The sequence below is a fragment of the Populus nigra genome, chromosome 15 (genome assembly GCF_951802175.1).
Source record: "Populus nigra chromosome 15, ddPopNigr1.1, whole genome shotgun sequence".
Classification (NCBI taxonomy): domain Eukaryota; kingdom Viridiplantae; phylum Streptophyta; class Magnoliopsida; order Malpighiales; family Salicaceae; genus Populus; species Populus nigra.
The window spans coordinates 12,046,149-12,067,789 of NC_084866.1; the positions used below are offsets into that span (position 1 = coordinate 12,046,149).

General features: G+C 34.7%; 4 protein-coding genes across 5 annotated transcripts; 1 reads left to right on the top strand and 3 right to left on the bottom strand.

Moving 5' to 3' along the window:
* The first annotated feature begins 570 nt into the window (after positions 1–570).
* LOC133674721 (aspartic proteinase CDR1-like) lies at positions 571–1,918 on the top strand. The gene is made up of 2 exons (XM_062095930.1): positions 571–798; positions 908–1,918. Exons 1-2 carry the CDS (start codon positions 571–573, stop codon positions 1,916–1,918), a joined length of 1,239 nt encoding a protein of 412 aa, XP_061951914.1.
* A 198-nt stretch (positions 1,919–2,116) lies between these two features.
* LOC133674552 (transmembrane 9 superfamily member 9-like) lies at positions 2,117–6,167 on the bottom strand. Its single transcript, XM_062095730.1, has 7 exons — positions 5,835–6,167; positions 4,652–4,816; positions 4,449–4,558; positions 4,253–4,361; positions 4,053–4,165; positions 3,784–3,937; positions 2,117–3,674 (listed from the first exon to the last, which is right to left on the bottom strand). The coding sequence occupies exons 1-7, from the start codon at positions 5,961–5,963 to the stop codon at positions 2,517–2,519; spliced, it is 1,938 nt and encodes a 645-aa protein (XP_061951714.1). The 5' UTR covers positions 5,964–6,167; the 3' UTR covers positions 2,117–2,516.
* Positions 6,168–10,625: 4,458 nt separating this feature from the next.
* LOC133674194 (uncharacterized) lies at positions 10,626–14,038 on the bottom strand. Of its 2 annotated transcripts, XM_062095212.1 has the most exons (8): positions 13,856–14,038; positions 13,605–13,698; positions 13,270–13,311; positions 12,614–12,696; positions 12,403–12,505; positions 12,086–12,299; positions 11,216–11,310; positions 10,626–11,143 (listed from the first exon to the last, which is right to left on the bottom strand). In XM_062095212.1, exons 2-8 carry the CDS (start codon positions 13,624–13,626, stop codon positions 10,875–10,877), a joined length of 828 nt encoding a protein of 275 aa, XP_061951196.1. In that variant the 5' UTR covers positions 13,627–13,698; positions 13,856–14,038; the 3' UTR covers positions 10,626–10,874. The 2 variants fall into 2 exon arrangements, with proteins under 2 accessions (XP_061951196.1, XP_061951195.1); XM_062095211.1 differs by having other exon boundaries at positions 13,605–14,038.
* A 1,361-nt stretch (positions 14,039–15,399) lies between these two features.
* On the bottom strand, positions 15,400–20,867 carry LOC133674406 (leucine aminopeptidase 1-like). The gene is made up of 10 exons (XM_062095491.1): positions 20,462–20,867; positions 19,435–19,849; positions 19,151–19,345; positions 18,751–18,976; positions 18,348–18,474; positions 18,078–18,173; positions 17,246–17,323; positions 16,901–16,961; positions 16,230–16,417; positions 15,400–15,730 (listed from the first exon to the last, which is right to left on the bottom strand). The coding sequence occupies exons 1-10, from the start codon at positions 20,693–20,695 to the stop codon at positions 15,602–15,604; spliced, it is 1,749 nt and encodes a 582-aa protein (XP_061951475.1). The 5' UTR covers positions 20,696–20,867; the 3' UTR covers positions 15,400–15,601.
* Between the last annotated feature and the right edge of the window lie 774 nt (positions 20,868–21,641).

A 21,641-nucleotide genomic window follows, 5' to 3' on the forward strand; every position in this document is an offset into this window, starting at 1 on the left:
CTGATGCATGCTCAAAAGCTTTACGTGCAAACCAGATCCTACTGGTATCAAATATTGTTGCTGCACTGATCCATGATCGTCAGCAAATGTGGTGAGTCAGGCGAGGCCTCCCTCTCTCATAGATGAAGTGAATGCAAAGACGTAAAACCATACTGGGAAAAAATTATGTTAGCCATCATTCAAGTATCGAAGGCCAGAGCTTAAATACCAGATGATAAGTGAATTTATTTTTATTTTGTCATGTAAGGTTTGAAACTTAAGAAAAGAGGCAAGAAAGAAGGATGTTAACTACACAGATACAGCAAGAAAATGATTTGAGCATGTATGGCATAAGAAAAGCTTCTTGTCTTTCTTATTATTCCTCTGCATTTTATAAAATATCCACGAGATTTAAATGCTTTCACGCTCATTCTGTTCCTCTCCCAATACTAACCTAACCATCATCTTTCTCCATGATCCTTTTTTCTTTATACAGCTCTGATCATTTGGCCTGCCACAGCTCCTGCATCACAAGCTTCCTTTCTACTAGTGTTAAGGAATCCCAAGTCGTAGCACCCAAGAACGGTCACCATGGCAGCAATAGATATTGCAATCCTGTTTGTAGCTTTCACAAGTCATTTTACCCTAACCATGAGCACCACCATGGTTGCACTTGCACCTGCCATCCCCAAACCTAAGCGATTGGTCACCAAACTAATTCATCGCGACTCCATCTTTTCTCCCCGTTATAATGCTAACGGCACCATTGCTGATCGTGCAAGACGTGCTATGGAAACTTCAGTTGCGCGTTTTGTTCAGGTGTCGGCACTAGTCTCGGATAGCCATGACATTCGAACCACTTCTCCCTAGCCAGCCCAGTGAACTATTCTACATAAATTTTTCGATCGGCCATCCACCACTTCCACAGCTAGCAATCATGGACAGTGGCAGTAGTTTTCTATGGATCAAGTGTCTTCCTTGCAGTCCTTGTTCAAGCAAATCACCTATTTCAATTTTTGATCCTAGGAAGTCTCTCACTTATTCTAGCATGTCATGCAGGAGATATAGGTGTAACCATTCCAAATGCAACTCCTATAATGAATGTACTTACAATATAACATATGTTCGAGGTCCTGGATCGACCGGGATCTACGTTTTTGAACAACTTTCCTTCGAGACGATAGACGACACGAAGATTGTGGTGCCAAGGGTACTTTTGGGGTGTGGTCGAAATCTTGAAGTTGATAAAGGTCAATACAATGGAGTATTTGGACTTGGAGTTGGCAGAGAGACATCTTTGATAACTCAATTAGGTTCTCAATTCTCCTACTGCGTTGGTAATATAATGGATCCTCATTATCCTTACAACCAGCTATCCTTGGGTGATGGAGCAATAATGGAAGGTGATTCAACACCTTTAGAAAGCAGCTATGGCCGCTATTACGTAACACTTGAAGGAATTAGTATAGAAGGTAAACTGCTAGAGATAGACCGTCGTATTTTTGAAAGGACAGCCATGGTTGATAATGGAGTGATCCTTGATTCAGGAACTACATATACTTGGCTAGCCCAAGATGCATATAATGCACTTAGCGAAGAAGTTCGAAGTCTCTTCAGAGAGATGCTACAACGGTACAAAGGCATGCCAAACCAGCTGTGCTACATTGGGAGTGTGAGGGAGGATCTTAGCGGGTTCCCGGCAGTAACTTTCCATTTTGCGAATGGAGCACAATTAGTGCTCGACACCCAAAGTATGTTTCTTCACATAGCTCCAAGAGTGTTTTGCCTGGCCATAGGTTCTAGTGCTGTCAATGGAGACAACTCCAAAAATTTGTCCGTCATTGGAATGATGGCCCAACAGAACTACAATGTGGGTTACGACATTGGTCAAAACAAGTTGTACTTCCAAAGAATTGATTGTGAGCTTCTTGAGGACTAGAGCATGAATTGAAATCAAAGTCTCCTTCTCTTTTCTTTTTAGTTCTCAGCATACGAGGCTTACAATGTCCAATGATCGAATATTTGTTATGACAGCAGTAACACTCTTAAGCACAAGTGGGCAAACAAAACAAAATGGCCATCATGAGTGTAGTGTATTATAACAGAGGCACTGCCATGCAAAGAACTAAATGGTGAATTAGAAACAGAAAATTAAGCATGAAAATTTTATTGTGGACAGTAGATGGTTTATCAGGGAATAGTTTGTTAGGTGGGCACAAGCACTGATAGTACAAGGATTGATTCTCATTTCTAGAATGGGGAGTGCAGGGTGGCTGCTTTACAATCCCCCTAGATGTCACAGGAAAGGGAAACATCAAGACAAACCAGGAAAAAACTGTAAAAATAACTAGATCTACCAAACCTGTGTTTAAGATGCTAATAATATTTTCCTATGATTTAAGACTCAAAAATTAACCCAAATGGTAATTCTGAATGTACCTCTTTCCCCCAATTCTGATCCCAAGTCCCAAACGAGGTATTTGCTCTTTATATTGTAAAAACAAACAAGCCAATTCCTTTCAGGCTGCACCAAACAATTAATCAATCTTCACTGATGAGTAGATGAGCCTAGTAAACCAGAAGCAGGCATAGAAGCCAATTGTGCCAGTAAGCACAAAGAAAGCATATGAGGCAATCAGCATGTAGCCAAAGTATAAGATCCCAGACACTGGTTTTGTAATATCAAGCTTCGTGAAGAAGTAGAAAGCAGCATAGAGGAAGAGGTAAATTGCAGAGGACCCTGATGTCAGGTAAGACCTCCACCACCAAAGGTAGTCCTCACCGCACAGCTGGAAGTAGCAAAGCACAATTGTGATCTCGGCACAAGTGACAATAAGGATGACAAAGACAATGAATAGGAAACCAAAAATGTAGTAGAACTGATGCAGCCATATTGATGTAAGGATGAAGAAGAGCTCGATAAAGACAGCTCCAAATGGAAGAATGCCTCCAATTAGAATAGAGAAAACTGGTTTCATGTACCAGGCCTGTTCTGGAATCTGCCTTGGGATCTTATTCGTTTTCACTGGATCCTCAATTGCAGGCTTCTTGAAACCAATATAACTACCAGCAAAGACAAGTGGAACTGAAATGCCAAACCATAAGAATACCAGAGCAAACATGGTTCCAAAAGGCACTGCCCCAGATGATTTCTCACCCCATATTAGAGCATTCAAGACAAAGAATATGGCAAAGATTGTTGCAGGAAACATGAAAGCCGTTTTCAGAGTAATTTTCTTCCATTCTGTTCCCTTGAACATCTTATAAAGACGAGCTGATGCATATCCAGAAAAAAGACCCATAAATACCCAGAGAAGGAGCATGGCTGTCATCAACCCGCCTCGATTCGATGGAGAAAGGAAACCAAGTGCAGCAAATATCATAGTAACAAGAATCATCCCAAAAAACTGAACCCCTGTCCCAGCATAGACACAGAGGAGGTCTGAGTTTGTTGGAGGCCGGAAAGCATCCCCATGGACCAATTTCCATCCTGTCTCCTCTTGGGCTTCTTCTTGGGTCTCCAGTTGGTTGTACTTGGAGATATCCCGAAAAAGTGTCCTCAACATGATCATAGCCACCATCCCCGAGAGAAAAAGAACAATCATTAAAGAATTGACAATTGAGAACCAATGAATTTGATCATCAGCCATCAAAAGATAGGTATCCCACCGAGAAGCCCACTTCACTTCACTTTCCTGCAGGGTAAAACAAGACATGTGCCAACAGTAGAAAGCAACACTATAAGCTAGAGTCATAGAAGCAACCAGCAAAAGTCACTTCTTTACATGAAAGTACAGGACTGACCTCAAATGCAACATCATATGTAAATATCACATCCTTCTTATCCTCAATCACTTGAGGAGATTCAGAGCTAGTAACTGCACGCCTTGCGTGGGGATCACAGGTTGTTAGGCGTGTATTCTCATTCTTCCACTGACCATCATAATCATGTTTAACGCTGGATTCATTTAAAATGATAAGTCTTAGAATAAAAGAGCGGACTGTCATTTCACAGACAAAGGGAAGTTAACAGAAAAAATGCAATTTAGAATCATAGAATCAGAGAGAATGACCTGAATGGTTTGACCTCAAACCCAACAATCCTGGCTAAATTTGACTGAGAGTCTTTGTGAAATTTGACAGTAAATGTCAAGTGATTGTGGATAAAATGTTTTTGATCTTTGCTCTGCAAACAAAAATAAATTGCTTCAGTAATCGCTATTCAGCATTCAATAATAATAATCAAAACAGATTAGACAGAGCAAGAACTTACCCCAGCATACTGCCCTTTAAGACCAACTTGGAAGCCATGTTGATACACTACCGCATTTTCCTGATCAAACCTTGGAATGGGCACAACAAGTGGAAGATTATCCAAAATCCTGTTCCATGCAGCATTTACCAGAAAGTCACAAGAGATGTTATTCACCAAAAAATCATAACCAAGAGTGTAAGGAATTAGCACTCACATGTTGACCCGGTAATCATCATCAATCTTTTCCTTGAATTGTTTTGCTGTTTTTGCATCAAGGGTTATACGACATAAAATTTGGCACTGTTGCGGTTCTCTCATTTGAAACTGCAACAAAACATTTATGTCAACTACACAGTAGCCACAGGAGAGGACATATGCAGAGAGAACCGACTAGCAAGCTATATTAAGACAGCTTACCACATAAGGAGAGTTTTCAATACGATCACCACGAAGAACTTCTCCAAGATTCTCTGCACTGTCAACTATACGATCTGGAGGACAATATGGGAGGGAATAGTATGAGTACGGAAGTTGTGTTTTTGTAGAAGTCAGTTTGTTTACTTTCACCTTTAACTCAGCCCCCTGTAATGGTAAACAAAATGTTGGAACTTGGCAGGCATAAAAAGATCAAAACAACAATAGATAGAGCTCTTCTTCATTAAATGGAAAACACATGCAAAGCATATAAAGAAACTATGCAGGAGACCATGCTTGATGTATCGACATTCCACGATGAGAAGACTGAATTAAAATCCTATCATCATAATTCATTGAGGGTAACTAATGTCACAAGCACTAGGACATTCACCTTGGAAGCATCACCACTAGCCATTTACAAACCACATAATGCAATGTTAATGGGTATAAAAGTACATAAACATTCACGCATTGAAATAACAATCAATATTTGAGAACTTGGCTTTGATGGTAACAAGGAACATACCACACTTGCTCGGTTCCCTCCCCCAACCCCACCCTCTTCTCCATACACCACAAACACTTGGATCAAACAACACGATCATTATACATACATGTGGAAACCAGATAAATTCAAGGTCCCAAATTCAACAGAACAACATTCGCAGCAAAACTCTTTGATCTCACTTAGTTTAGAGAGATAAAAACGAAGCGAGTGATGAAAAAACACCATCCACTGAAACACAGTTAATCACAGAAAAGCTCACTTGAACCTTCTAAGTTACCAAATTTCCATTGCAAAATCAGATTTCTATGATTAACCCATTATTTTCACCTCCAGATTGCAAAATCCCAATCTTATTTTTTTCAAAAAAGGAAACAAACAAACAAATATTTACAAATCATTTCCTTAAAAAAAAAAGCAAATGTAAAATTAAGTCCATAAAATCACAAAAGAACAAGAATCAAAAGTTGTCAAGAAAAAAACATTAAAAAGAAAGAAAAGAAAGGGAAAAAACAAAAAAAATATATCCCATGCAAACAACAACAGAATCGGTAACAATCCATCAAGGGAAAAATAAGAAGAACTAACCCAAAATCTTCGATTTCTCTGCAAAAGCAGCATAATTCTACATGCATGCATGCGTATTTAATAAGTGAAGAAAGGTGTAGAGTAAATTACAGTAACGAAATCCTGAGGGGCGACACCAGGAAGATAGAAGGAATGGGATTGATAGGCTAATAACAGCAAAAGCAAAGAAAACTTCATGAAAGAGATTCCTAATCTGAGCGCGAGAGAAACTCCCGCCATGGCTGTTATTGCTTGCTAGCTAGCTACCTAGCTAAATCAGATCTCCTGCTAACCTGATTCTCTTCTCTATCTCTCTCTCTCTCAGTTTTCTTTATTCCATCTCTGTTTTCTTCTTTGGTCACAAGAAATGGAAACGGTAGTGGAGGAGGAGATACGTGGGTGTCTGTGTGCGTGGGCTTTGTTCCGTTGTTTTGCAGTTACCAAAATGGATGCCAATTAATTAATGTTTTTTTAGTTGGTGATTAATTAATTATTGATTACTTATTAGTACTGGCTATGTTCTTTTAGTTCATAAGTTTTCAAATGGGAGATTATTGATTGTTGATGTTCTTGTTTTTTTTCTTGATGTGAGGTCGAGATTGATTGTATCACGGAAATTGAGGGTCCTTTCTTATTATTTTCTCATTTTATAATAATATTTTTTTTAGTTTTTCTTAGAAAAAATAGTGTTGATTACCCTCCTGTTTTCATTATAAAGTGTGAATTTTGTAGGACGATTGAGTTTTTTCTTAAAAGTATGATACTTTTAATTAAAAATATATATTATTTAGAGTTTTTTTATTTTTTTATATTTTTATATTGAAATTATTGAAAAATTCTTAAAATATATTAATTTAATATTTTTTATCTTTTCAATACTGTGAAATGTATTTTAAAAAGTAGGTTATGCCAAAAAATATCTTCATAATAAATACACAAATTAAGCTAAATTAAATTTAAAGGTGATCTTGTTTTTTATATTTTTAATAATCAATAGAGCTATAGTATTTTGTTCAAGATATTAATGGTGTTGTTTATTTTTGCGGTGTGATTTTTTAAAATTAATTTTTTATTTATTTTAAAATATTTTTTTGATTTTTTTAAATTAATTTTAATATATTTTTAAGTAAAAAGTATTTTAAAAAGTATCCGCTACCATTATCCTAAATACTACATCAAGTAAGATACTTTATTTTTTTTTTCATGTTTTTTTCCTTCCTCGTTATAGTGCTAGTGAAATTCTTCTTTTTTTTAATATTACTAAAGTTTACCCAAGTGGATTATGCTTTGAGAAGAGAGAGGTGTGCCTAAATTCATTCTCAAGTTTTCGTTTTCACTATAAACTATAAACTATTGGATAATATAGATTTTATCAAGTAATTATATTATTTGATTTTTCAATTAAAGATTTATGTTTGGAACCATTTAACATAAAACATGAAATTACCTACATAATGACATAGTTTAAAAAAAAACAAATTGAAAAAAAAATCTATTATTTTAGGTTTTCTAATTTATTGAATTTTTTAAAAAAAGTACTTGAAAAAATATTCAATAATAAATTTTGAATTAAAATTATACACCAAAGATAGATTTGATATCATTTTATAAAATTGCAAAAGTCAAGAAACAATAGCTAGGGATAAGTACCAAACATCAATATCTAATAAAAGTTATATGGGACAATATCATGCCCTAGCTATATATTCTTTGGTTTTAACACAATGTTCTTGCACAAATAGCAAGTAATTATTTCTAGAATTAGAATCATGAGGAAAAGAAGGGCGTAGAAAAATCAATCCTTCTTTTTCTCTGGCTGCAACAAACACCAAACAAAGGAATACACATTTTGAGAGCGTGTGGGAGCGACCTTGCAAGATTGTGGAGCACACAAAAAGAGAGAAGGAAAAGGTGAGATCGTGGAGTGGAAGTGGATCCCCCATGATCCCGTCACCACGCAACCACCTTGCTAGCAATGTTCTTGGGTTATATATATATATATATATTGGCAACTATTTCCCCTTTCTTTTTTTTCTTTTTTTTCTTTTTTTTTTTTGGCATGATCTCATCCCAGGAGCCTGTTTGCCAAGGAGATAGCTTCTGTATTTTGAGTAAAACCACAAAAATAACATGTGAAAGTGGTGGTTGATACTATGATAATAGTTGTTTTTTAAATTGTTTTAAATTAAAAATATATTAGATTAATATTTTTATTATTTTTTAAATTTTATTTTTAAGATCAGCACATCAAAATATCTAAAATGATAAAAAAAATTGAAGTAAGAACAAATTCAAGAATTTTCAAATATTTTTTAAACAAAAAAACAAACACACTTACACTTAGCTCTTGTTTGAGAGTGCGGCCCAAACGAAGATTGATCAAAAATGTTTTTGCTTAACATTAGTTTTTTTTAAGTTTTTGGATCGTTTTGATGTGTTAATATCAAAAATAAATTTTAAAAAAATATAATCTTAATATATTTCTAAACAAAAAACACTTTGAAAAGTAATCATTGTCACACTCTTAAACCCCTTTCTAAAAAAGTTAAAAGAAGATTGCGGTGCCTTGGACAATTTTATAAAAGTATTTTAAAGAAGAAAAAAATAACTATTGTATCTAAAAACATTTTTCTATAAATTTATTTTAAAAATATTACTTTAAAAATATTACAAGATAAAATTTATTTCTATATCTTTATCTTTATCTTTTCTTTAACTAACATGCTTTTATCATCATTGTCTTTGTATTTCTATCCTACGATTGTAAACAAATAGATAATGACCATCAAAATGCTTATTGTTTTTAATAATTATCAAACTCGCCTTAAGGTCTAACCTAGTTATAGACTTGAATCATGGGTTGGTTGAGCTAATTTAGGGTTTGTTTGGCAGTGTGGTTGTAATTGCTTTTCAAATAGCTTTTCGTATCAAAATGCATGCCAATGATTTTTTTTATTTTTAAAAAATTATTTTTAACATCAGCACTTCAAAATGATTTGAAAACACTAAAAACATATTAATTTGAAGTTAATAAAAAAATAAAAAAAATTCAAATTTTATTAAAAACGCTTTTGAAACGCAGAAACAAACATGTCCTTATAGTCAATGAGCTAATCTAGATATATCCCAAAATAATATTATTTTCATTTTTTTATATAAAAAAATTAGAAACATTATTGTTATATATATATATATATATTTGTTCTTTATATATTTATGGTTTCATTTTTCCTCATCATTTTCTGTGTTCATCACTTGTATAGTATCATAAGATTTCAGGATGTCAGTCCATGAGAGTTCAGATTCAAGTCTTGTCAGTATCAGCCAAATCCACATGAACATCAATTTTTTAATTATAAAAACCAAATTAGAACATTGGAGTAATTAGAAGGAGTAGAATATGGTTTACCTTTTTAACTCCAAGTCAAGAGACTTGCTTCGTCTTGGGTTCACAGATAATTTAGTCCATACGCAATACCCAGCCTCGATCTAGACTTTCTTAAGTTATTTCGTAACTAACCACAAGCTAGTCATTAAAAGAGACTATTTATCTTTTTAAAAGGGACCTGGGAGTATAGTTTAACTCTCTACTTTAAAAAAAAAAAAAATCTTTCTGTGTTATATTAAAAATAATTTTTAAAAATAATTTTTTAATTTATTTTCAAGTGAAAATAATTTTCATGTATGTTGTGTAATATGATAAAATTTATTTTTCAAAGTGTTTTTTTTTAATATATTGAAATAATTTTTATTTTATTGTATTTTTTAAAATTTATTTTTAACATTCACACATCAAAACAATTTAAAAACATTAAAAAAGTAATTTAAAACTAAAAAAAATTCAAAAGCTTTTAAATTTATAATTGAACCGCAATGTTAAGCTAACCTTCAAAAATTTAAATTTAGGTTGAGAACTCAAGTTAAATAAATCTATCATTTGATTTATGGTAAGTCAAACTCAACGCCATAAACTATGTGTAAGAAAAAAAAGTTTTGTTTAGATAGTCTTGGTCCATAAATATCATTATTCATCATTATTATAAAGAGTTTTATCAAAGTTTTTTAATATAACAAGTCACGATTCTACCTTATTTTTCTATATCAATATTGTGCTATTAAAAGAGTGATGTGTTTTTTATTCATACCACCAACAAAAATACTATTTTTATTTTTTTAAAAAAAAAAACTATAATTAAGCTAGTCAGCTTTAACCCACTCATTATGGCTTCCATATACTAATTGTCTTCTAGATAACTTGTTAGGTCAGTCACATACGTGTTTATTATTATTAATTAATTAATAGTAATTAGTCAATCACAATTACCAAAGAGCTTAGGTTATATCATCCAACTAATTAAATTATTCATGTCCTGAAAAATAATTGCTTACTATGCGTACGATGGTTTTTATTGACTGAATCCTAGTTTAGCAAGCCTTCGGGGGTAGAAGAAACTCGATTTTGTTAGCTCAGTGAGTGTTTTTTTATATATTCTTTAAAAAATATTTTCAGATTGTTTTTTATTTAAAAAAACATCCTTTATTAATAAAATCATTTTTATATCCCATAGGTCATAGGGTCTTCAAATTTTTTTTTCTAATTTACTATAGGCATATTAATTAACTGATGGATTTCTGATTTATTAACAATGGGCCATTTGTCTGAAATTTCCCCTCGGATTGTACAGCACATGAAAGATGATTTGCTTCTCGAAACATTCATAGCTGCTCATTTGTTATGTTCAGCTGAAAATCAGTAATCCTCCTTTCACTGCGTAGTGTACAATCCGAGGGAAAATTTCAAATAAATGTCTCCCTGATTCTAAGCTCCATGTTTCCCTGGTCTCCGTTTTCATAACTTCAACTTTCGAGAGATTCAACATAATTTATCCTTGGAATGGCCAATGCTGGGAAAGTAGCAGCTCAACGTAAAGGGCTGTCAATAATTTATGCTGTATGAAAAAGCTACAGTGGCTTTTGGATACAATCAAGAGTAAATCAGTGGAATATCCTTGTATAGCCCCAAAAAAGAATGCTGTGCTTGAAATATATAGATACCTAAATTCCCACTGAAACCAATGAATGACAGTTGATACTCTTACTGTTTAATGGGAAAGAACAAGAAGGGGAGAGGAGGGAAGGATCAACTTCAAATCAGACAGCAAGCGGGTTTTCTTCTGCAGTAAGAGGTGGCTCAAGCAGTCTCACGGAACGAGGAAGCATAAACTCGGCAAATATAGGGTAGTGTGAGGATGGATAGCGCCCGTTTATATTATCATTCACCACTTCGCACTGGACAGGAATCAAAGATCTACCTCTGAAAAGAATCCAGTCTACGTGCAGATCCTGTGTTTGGCGGTCCCAGCAGAGGCAGAGTGCCCTCAAGATTAACTTGAAGAACTCAAGGGCTCCCTGCTTGTCACCTGACAATACTAAATAATTGAGTTTTGACGGGATTCATAATGAATGATCATTACAGAATGGAAAAACGATACCTTTGAAATCATGGAAAGTGTGTACGAGGGAAACATTTTTCCTCACTTGGGCATTGGGCCATGTATCTCTCATATCTCCCACTACACCATGCTCGCTGCAGAGGAAAAGCCAGTAGCAAGCAACTGAATCAACCCCTCTTTTTCTTTTTTTTTACTACTGAATCAATCCCTTAAACAATCACTAAGAATGAAAGTGAAATGCTCATATATCCTTAAGCAGCGTTTCACAAGATGAAAGGAAATAACTTGGTAATGGAAGCCTCAATTCTTAAACTAGCCATTTCATCAACTGTACTACTACAGACCAAGATACAACAAACTTTTAACCCGTCATTATGGAAAGATTTAAACTTGTAATCATTTTGGTCAATAATAAGACTCTTGCACGAACCATTTCATTCTAAAATTTAAATTGTTAAATAAGACTCTAAAATATAATTTATATTATTCTCTCAAAAGAATCAACTAATATTACAACACCACCTATTATCTAAGGAAAATGTTAGAACTGATGGGGCTGAATTGAGATTATCATTCATATTATATACACAATGACATGAACATTAGGTAATTGATCCCAGTCTGTACAAAAAAGGCAAGGTCTAGAAAGGACCCGTGAAAGGTCTTAATCCTTCATTTTCAGAAAAGAAGTCATATGACAGTTTTGTAAGCACAAGCATCCTATTCTAGGAAAAGAAAAAAAGAACTAGTTCTTTGGTTCAGCTAATTGATTAGTATTATTGGTATCTATAAGAAGGGCAGTTTCAAACTTGAAACATGGCTGTGGGTTCTTCATATAGATATCAAGCAATAACCTAACACGAGAAAATTACAACTTAAAAAACCCAAGTGTAAATATAATGAAGATACCTTGATCTCCCAAGAAGAAAACGTCCTGTAGTTGATTCTTTGTGTGTGTTAAATCCTCCACAATACAAAACTGGCAAGCTAGGAGGTAAGGATGCAATGTGTTGCCATGTGAGTAAAGCACTTCGTCTACGTGCACGAGGACTAAACTCATCCATGTTTGTATTCACTATCTGCAATGAAAAGCCTGGGGGCTCAATCCCTTTCAATTGGAATGTGTGACATCATGTCAAAGAAACATGGAAGAAGACACCTCCAAAAATCCAAATAAAAAAAGGGACTTGGCCACAAAATTGACAAGACTAGTGTTGAAAAGGATATAGCCCACGTTGCAATACATGGAACTGCAGCACCCCATGACATGCTTCCTGGGACAGAAGGCGACTCTGATAGCCAAAATGTTCCATCTTCTAGCAGCTCTACCTTCATTTAATAAGACAAGAGCACATGAAGAGTGGCCAAATCCCATCAATATCTCCGTTAAACAGAATTGAAAATCTCAACCAGAATGAAGAGCAAGTCATTTCTTACTTTTTCCTTGTCATAGAAGATACTACAGTGTTCATCTAGGCTGTCTTGAGATCCTTTTCTTGATATTCCAAATTGACCATAACCTAACAGATATAAACAATCAACCCAAATATAAGCCTAGTTTCTGGTTAGCTAAAAACGAGTTTGACCGCTGCATACATTTGAATGCCAAAACACAATACTATCAAGAGCAGAAACATTGAAAAGTCTAACAGCAGAAAATAGAAACACAAGTATGTTGGGATTTATCCCTTCCATATTTTATATATTGGTGATGGTCCTGCATAAACCCTCAGGATCATGGTTCTATTTAGGAAACCAAAATTATAAGATTTGCAAGAGTTTGGCAGTTCAACATTTTATCTATCCAGCAAAACGCTAACACCGCAGGAATATGGACCGATTTTAATCATATGGCCTTCATAAATGTCACAGAACCCAGTGACACTAGTCAATTTGCTGCCGTAGGGAGATTGAATAGCTTCAAATGGTATTAAGAATTTCCAATGAATGTGTCGGCTACAATAGCAGATAAAAATGCATCAAGTGACATAGCAGCACTATTGGTCGAGAAAAGATTGTGCAAACAGCTTGTCAACTACGTTTTACTGCATAAGGTATGAAGCCAAATGATAAAACCATCGGAAAAAAGTTACCTGGCAAGCACTGCTGAAGATAATCCAACTGTGTTTTCACACCTGAATCCATACACAGAATAAAAGGTAGAAATAAACAATAAGAGATACCAATAGAAACCATTCAAATTCCAAAAGAAAGACGATAAGATCAACAAGGTGAAGGAAACACTACAATATACAACCCACATAGGCATTGAACAAAAATCCCCTATAAAAAACTCAACTACAACCCAAAGGAACCAAAACCCATCTCCAAAACAGAAATAAAAAGACACCAGATCATCCTTTGCAAAGAAAACACAACCAGAAACAATTTCACACACAAGCGCACATGTAAAAAAGGAGCAACAAACCTTGTTGAGTACAAAGAATCATAGGAGAATAACTAGTGACGACACTAATACACAAATCCTTCCTCTTCTCCCATGAATTTGGACTGTCTTCAGCCTGATCATCATGAAGATTAAAGGTCATCATCGTCAAGGAAACACTCATTTTTTTTCCTTTTTTCATGAAATATAAACCAGCTCTCCTTTTTTATAGTATTTGTTTTTCTTCAACTTCAACAAATATTACATGGTTGGTTGTTGATCATGAAATTTACCAAAAAGAGCTAATAAGCAATGGTGTACCATGCTTGTCAACAAGCTCAGGCTGTGTAGGTTTGTCTTATTAACTGGATTCAGGGCAGCTGTACTGTGCAGTATATTCTTTTTGGATTTGGGGTTACCGACCTTTTTCGCTGTGCAAATGTGAAAGTAGAGAACAGAGAAACGCCGTAGAGACTGCGAATGTTGTAATAAATTATTATTCTTAAAAAGTGTGGACTGTAAGAAAGTAATTGTTTCTTTCTGCGTTGAACAAATACTGGCAATTTTTTTTTATTCAACTTCTTTAAAAGTTGATACAGACATGTGTCAATTCATTACTTGAACCACAAGGTAGGTAAATAATTAGATTTAGCCAGGTTAGATCAATAATTAGATTTAGCAAAATTTAGATGAGACCCGATTGTATTAATTTTCTTTTAAATTATTTTTTTAAAATAAAATCATTTCAGATTTTTTAAATTTTATTTAAAACAATGTAATTTGATGTTTTTTTAAAAAAAAAAACAATATTGTTTTAAAATAGACAACACTTAATCCATAAACCTACAATTCATATCTTGAATTAAGTTTGATAATTATGTAGATTTGACACTATATTATCACATTTGCAGTGTTTTTTCAAGTCAAAAATAGGAGAATAAATAAATAAATATATATATATATATATGAAGAAAAAAAACTAAAAAGAGTACGTTTGCTATAATTATTGTTAGTGTTAAGGATATTATTGAGATTTTATTAAAACTATAACACGAATATTAAAAAAAGAATTATAAATCATAGAGATGAAGCAGAGATTTGTTGAATCTTCCTTAAAAAAATAAAAATATGATATAATTTATCATATTAAAGTATCCAAAATGTTTAATTAAAGCAGGAAGTGGAACAGTGGAAGTTAAAAACACCTTCAACTTTAAAGACATCAACAAAATTCCCGGTTTTTTTTTTTTGGATTTTATCAAAATTAAAGGATTGTATTTTTGTTTTCTTTTTAGATCGCGCGGTCCATGTTGATTTGTTTTTCAATCATGCGGTCTCTAATAAATATTCACCAAATTACCGAATTAGACTCGATATAATAGGCATGGGTATAATTTAGTGCTATTTATAAAAGTCAAGGAGAGAGATGATTCAAAAAGTTAATTTGAATGAAACCAGTCTTGAGAGATTATTCAACAAGGTTAATCTATATTAACTTATAATCTAAAAATTCTTTAAAATAATATTTTAAATATTGACCTAATTTAATCTATTTAACTCGTGAATTGAACCTTGTGCTTAACAAGTTTGGTATGACCTCTCATAATAGTAATGTTGCCCTTGTGTTATAGTCCAATAAACCTCATATTTTTATGAGTGCAATTGATGAAGTAGATTGCCTAACAAGCTCAAGAACATAGATTGCCTCTACCCTGTATAATTGGAATCCAACCTTCAAAACCTTGCTAAGAACCTCAATTTAACTGATTAGGGATGACATAAGATTTGGATTAAATTCTTGGGCGAATTGTGCATGCAAAACTCATGGAAGAGAAGATTATAAACTAATGGATGCCAATTGCAGCTGCTGATGCTTTATATCAAGTTCAAAAACCAGGAACTATGATTTACAGTCATGGGGTAAAACCAAGCCATGCCTCAAGGCAATTCCATTACATTTCCAATATCCTTTTTTATTCATATGACTAACAGTACCACCAAAACAGCATACAAAGCTTCCTTTTCTCCTCTTGTGATATCTAAGAAGAGTGTTGCTGGACCCACTCCACAAGGGTTTGGATGCCAAATCCTGTTGCAGTGCGCTTCTTCTCGTTCCAAACAGGGCCAGCGATGTCAATGTGCATCCATTGAACCTTCTCATCAACAAACTGCATGATCAAAGATAAATTTTCAGGATTTCCTTGGATGTGAGATCATATGGTGCCAAGAAACCAGCGCTTATGACCAGTAAATTATCAAGTTTTCCCTTTCCCCCCTCTCATCGGTTCTCCATCCAAAGATTGGTAGACAACATTCCCTGCCAAAACATGTGGACAGTGGATGGTGTCTCTGTCCAGAAACAGCCAGCATTCGTTCTGGATGACAACATGCATACAGGAAAACTTTGAGAAACCTCTTACTGTTTGGTACATTACCCAAACACTTCACTTTGAGGTGCCCAAATCCAACTCTTCTACATGGATAGGGATATAGTTGCTGTAGAGAATAATGGAAACTCTTCCAAGTAGCTGAGCTCTACGCATGGTTGCATACCAACCTGGACACTGCTTTGCATGTCCATCTAAATGGGTAATCTCATTGTGATGAGCAGACATGGAAATAGGAACAAAACTATGAGAATAGGCACAGATTGCAATGGTCACACACCTGTTTCAAAAACAGAGCTGCAGTGATAGCCCCACCCTGACGGCCACCGGTGTTTACCATATCAGCTACTCCTGACTTCATGGACTCCCAGTAACTTTCCTCCATCGGCATCCTCCAAAGTTTCTCTCCGCTGGCTTCTGCTGCTGCAAATACCTCATTCGCTAACTCATCACTGGGTGTAAAAACACCTGCATAAAAAAAGGTTTTTCATCTATTAAACAACAGGCAATTGAGTAATCAAACCAAGCCTTGAGAAAGTGTCAATTCTACAAGTAACAACAAATACCAAGTTTAATAAGCCAACACGATAATGTCTTTGAGACACTTGAAGACATGAGTTTAGAAGTTGTAAACAGTGTTCTAAAAACTGCAAACACACCCAAAGCATGGTGACATCTTTAGCTGGTGATAGACCTCATTTGAACCTTTCAGAAATTCTTAAGAGCATAAAAACCTCATGGTATCTGTGCGTCTTTGTTCAGCTGTCAAAAACTTGCTTTTCTGCAACCCCCACCACTCCCCTCCCTCAACCATAGAAAACAAAAATGGGGAAAGAAATTCTTAAAAATAGATCCCCACCAAAATCAGACTTCCCAGCATGATTAATAAAAATGTGTTTGTAAACTTGCATTTCAGCACAACCCTGCAGAAACATGAATGTAAGTGTGTACCTGCAATTGAGGGCCCAAGAGCAACTACGCAGGCTCCTGTTAGCGTTGCCAAGTCAATTATCTACAAAATAATTTAAAATATTAAGCAGCATTCTAAATTCCAACCAAACGATTATATAACTATCAGCACGCAGCATCCTTACCATGTTAACTTATGAGATGATAATGTGAGGTCATACAACTACTATTTTCATTGCTGATCAAATATCAAGGTACAAAAAGTTCCAACTTATGGAGCAACTAAAATCAACAACTTCTACCCAGTAAACATATATTTTAACATGGTCATTCCAAGGCATACAAAATTTCTATCTGATTTGTCACAATACTATGTTTAAATGATACCTTTTCTGCACCCTGGTTGCAGGCATAAACTAAAGCATCTGCAAGTGTAAGCCTGCCTTCAGCATCAGTGTTATTGACCTGCAATGGAATTATCCAGCAAGAGATTACATATCTAGTTGAAAAAATTAAATAATGTTATCCAACCCTTGAAAGATATGAAGGACAGAAGAGATTCTAAATCCTTTTGAACATAGTTCACTTTGCCTCGTAGTTAAACCACTTAATTACAACAATAGTAAAGGAGCTCATTTCTCTTGCGATGCTTCTATTTTTTTTTCTTTTATTGTTCCTTTCTTATGCATTGACAATAAGAAACTAAATACATCAGAAAAACCTTACAGACAACAAAAGGCATCACTAAAGGAGTCAATGACAATAGGACAAGAAAACCAAACAGGAATGTTTTCAATTAACAGACATGCCAAAGCTGCCTGACACAAACAACAAGTCACAGCTAAACTTTTCTGTTGATGCAAGAGAAAGAAGCATATGGTCCATATGATAAAACAGACTGGGGATTTGGACATGCCTAATTCAATTAACTCAAACCTGAATTATTGCTATCTCGACTCAACAATGACTAACAGAAAATAAGCAGGACTTGCTTTTTAACAAAATGTCTTGATTAAATTATTACAACATTTCATGATGCATAGATAGCAATAGCGAGGTTACAACTGTTGGGTGGTGATGGTTGTGGGGGGGAGTACTGACAAGCAGACTCCTAAATGCATGTCTAAATCCATGCAAACCACAGCACTTTAATCGTATATAAAAAAAAGGCCTTGTTTTTTTTTCACGCCTTTTTCCCTGCAGGATGACAAAGCCATACCTCAATCGTCTTTCCATTTGAGGCTGTAAGTATATCTCCTGGCCTCATACCAGTTCCACTAATCATATTCTCACAAGCTGCAACGATGAAATGGACCTGCATAACAAAATTTCTGCTAAGTCTTGAGGGCATTTAAACTTGAAAAAAAAATGCATGTAATTGCACAAGAATGGTAGAATAAGGGACAGGGAGAAAACAAGACCTAAGTAGATTGATAGGGACCTGGTTTTAGCAATGACTATGGGAACTAGGACAGCACGGGAGGCTTACCTCAACTCCAGGAGGTTTAACTTGACCGATGGCTTTTGCTGCACCTAAAACTGCTGCTGAACCTCCCATATCAAATTTCATGAGCTCAATGCAACAGCCAGGTCCTGTCTTGATGTTGTAGCCACCACTGAAAACATAAAAGACACAGCTTTTAAGAACCCCTACTGACATCCGAAAAATGGAAAGCATAAAAGAATAGAAGCACCACATGCAATAAAAGGGAAAAACACATGCTGACAGAGTAGTCAGCTGCATGACCTCCTCCTTGACAGGGCATGAACAAGACTTGCAGTTACATGAAAGATATCCAAATGATGTTACATTACGCCATCACACATTGAACATCCAAAAGCACACCTTATCCCCACAGATGTTTTTAGAACTGGCAAATGTATATAATCACCTGTCAAAAGTCAATCCTTTTCCAACTAATGCCAGCTTGGCTTTAATAGGTCCACTTGGAGGCTTATAACACAAATGGATGAAATGAGGAGGATTAGCAGAAGCTGCAGCAACACCCAGATAGGATCCCATTTTCAACTCTTTGCACTGCTCTGCATTCAAGATGGTAGCTGAAAGAACATCGCTGTACGTGGAAGCAATCTTTGTAGCTTCTTCCGCCAGTACCGCTGAAACATAGAAATCATTGCAGACAATTAAAGCTGTGATTATCTATGTATTGGGATGGGAAAATGAAATTTGGCCCATTAAAACATTAGTTCAAACACAGGAAGCAGTCAGGTGGTAATTGTAATTGGTGCATTGTGCCCGTAAGCCTTGAGGGGAATGAAGCTATTACGAACCAGGGGTGAGTACATTGGCTGGTGAATTGACAAGTTCTTTTCCAAAAATTATAGCAGAAGAAACATCTTCAGCATATTTGAGCTTCTTCTCTAGCTCAGGTCCAGTTCCAAAACCAAGAATATCCACAGATTTAAGTACAGGTTTCTTTGAATCTGACTTATACCTATTATCTTCATATGTCCCCAGCACAGTCCCTGTCACATTTTAAACCATTCAACATAAAGTATTTCCAACTGTTAATGCAAACAATTGTCACAATGCTATTAGTTCTCAATATTAGTACCAGATGCTATCGCTGAAGCAGTATTAAGTTTTGATTCATTTGCGGTGCTTCCAGTTGAGGCAAGCACAATGCCAACATTACAGGCTTGAGCAGTCTTTGCAGCAGCTGCAATGGCCTCACCAAAATTGCGAAAAGCATATGTGTTCGTAGCAGACTGTCCAAGCCCAATCAAGCCGATTCTTTTGGAACCAAGACCTGGAAGTCTAAGAACCAATGACTGGCCAGGTTTTCCTGTGAAATCCTCCTCGGAAGAGGCTTCACTTAAGTGACCACCCAGCTTGGCATCTAGCTTTTTCAAAAGAGAGTTCTCAAACCTCTTGCTGTCATCCTTGGTCATATCTTTCTCTGTAACACCAACAGCAAGGATATCTCCTTTCCATTCTGCCACGTCAATCTCTTTTGCAGAGATAGCAATCTGTCAAAGATTACAGAAATACATCATCCACCTCTTCAGTGCCCAATAGATAACAATCAAAATGCAAATAATCACAAACTTCACCAATTAATATTTTATCAAAGCACATTTCAGAAGGTAAACATAACAAAAAGACATCCCAGTACAATGCTGATCCATATAAAACTAAATCAATCAGGTCACATACATTTAGCACAACTTCAAGCCATAAATCACAGACGGAAATACAACACCAATAAGGTTTGAAAGCAAAAACTAAAACCCCATCAACAAAAAAAAAGTTCAATTAGAATTTTAACCCTTGATAACCAATCAAAACCACAACTTCATGCATACAAAAGCAAAACCACACGCCAGTTTCAATTATTGTTACTCATAAAAGACATTCAAATCTATAGCTGGCTTTGAAAACGAAAACCCATTAATAAAAATTAAAGAAGAATCTACAAAATTCAACCCCCAGAACACGCAAATCTGTGATTAACTTTACGAATATAAAACCATCATAAGAAATCAACAATCGTCATGATCTAACCACAAAAAACAAAGAGACAAAACGTTGGGGTAAATTCTTTTAGAGGAAAAATGAGAGGGAGGGGGCAGAAAAAAAACCTTAGGGGCATCGATGTTAGCAGGCTGGGTAAGACCAAGAGTAGCACGAGCTAAAGAGTGAGCCATGAGTTTGCCGCCTCCTCTGGAATAAGAAAAGGGTGAGACTGAAAAAGTGATTCTAAGACAAGGTGCCGACCACAACTTGGTGAAAACGAAGGACGAGGAAGATGAGAAAGATGATGGGACAACGGCAGCAGTAAGTGAAGTGGCCAAGGATACCACTGTGGCGGCCATATTTCAGTGTGGGTGTCTCTATCTATTTATAATAAACCCATCCACCAAAAACTTAGTTTAAGATAAAGATAGACATGAATGGCGCCATTGACATCATCTCTGACCGACCATTTGGATTTTAGACTTCGGCTTGGCATATAGACATGGCCGCGATTCAGTTGGCTACTGATAACTCGTTTGATGGGTAAAGTATGTGCTGTTTGGTTACGTTGTTTTTTAAATTATTTTTTATTTTAAAATATTTTTTATTAGTTCAAAAATATATATAAAAAATAAATTAAATCTATAAAAAAAATTAAAATTTTAAAAAAGCAATACTTATATATTTTATTCATTGCTTTACACTAGTATTTGGCACTGTAATTTAAAAGTGTTTTTAAAAAAAAAAAATTATTTTTTATTTTAAATTAATATGTTTTTGATATTTTTTTATCATTTTGATATATTTATATTAAAAATAATTTTAAAAAAATAAAAAATATATTATTTTAATATATTTTAATATAAAAAATACTTTAAAAAATAATTATTACCATACTTTTAAATATCCTTTAAACAACAATGTCTTTATCATGTCACATGTCCAATGACCTTTACCTAGCAAAGTAAAAAAAAAATTGGATTCTTTGTATGAGATAAAGTTTTTAATTTAATTATAAAATAATTACCTAGACTACAAAAAGTGGATTCTTGATGGTAGCCCCTCACTTCTTTTTATTTAATTGGTCCTTGGATTTTTTTCACTTTTGATTTCATGCTCTTCCTTTTTTAAAAACAAATTAGTCCTTAGACTTTTTTATCCTCTTGATATGATTTTTTTTGGCATATTTGTACGAGATAAGGTTTTTAATTTAATTACAAATTAACTACTGTACTAAAACAAATTGAGGTTTTCTCAAACTTCATTGTTTCGTATGAAAAATAAAGAAGGTGTCCTTTTTATTTT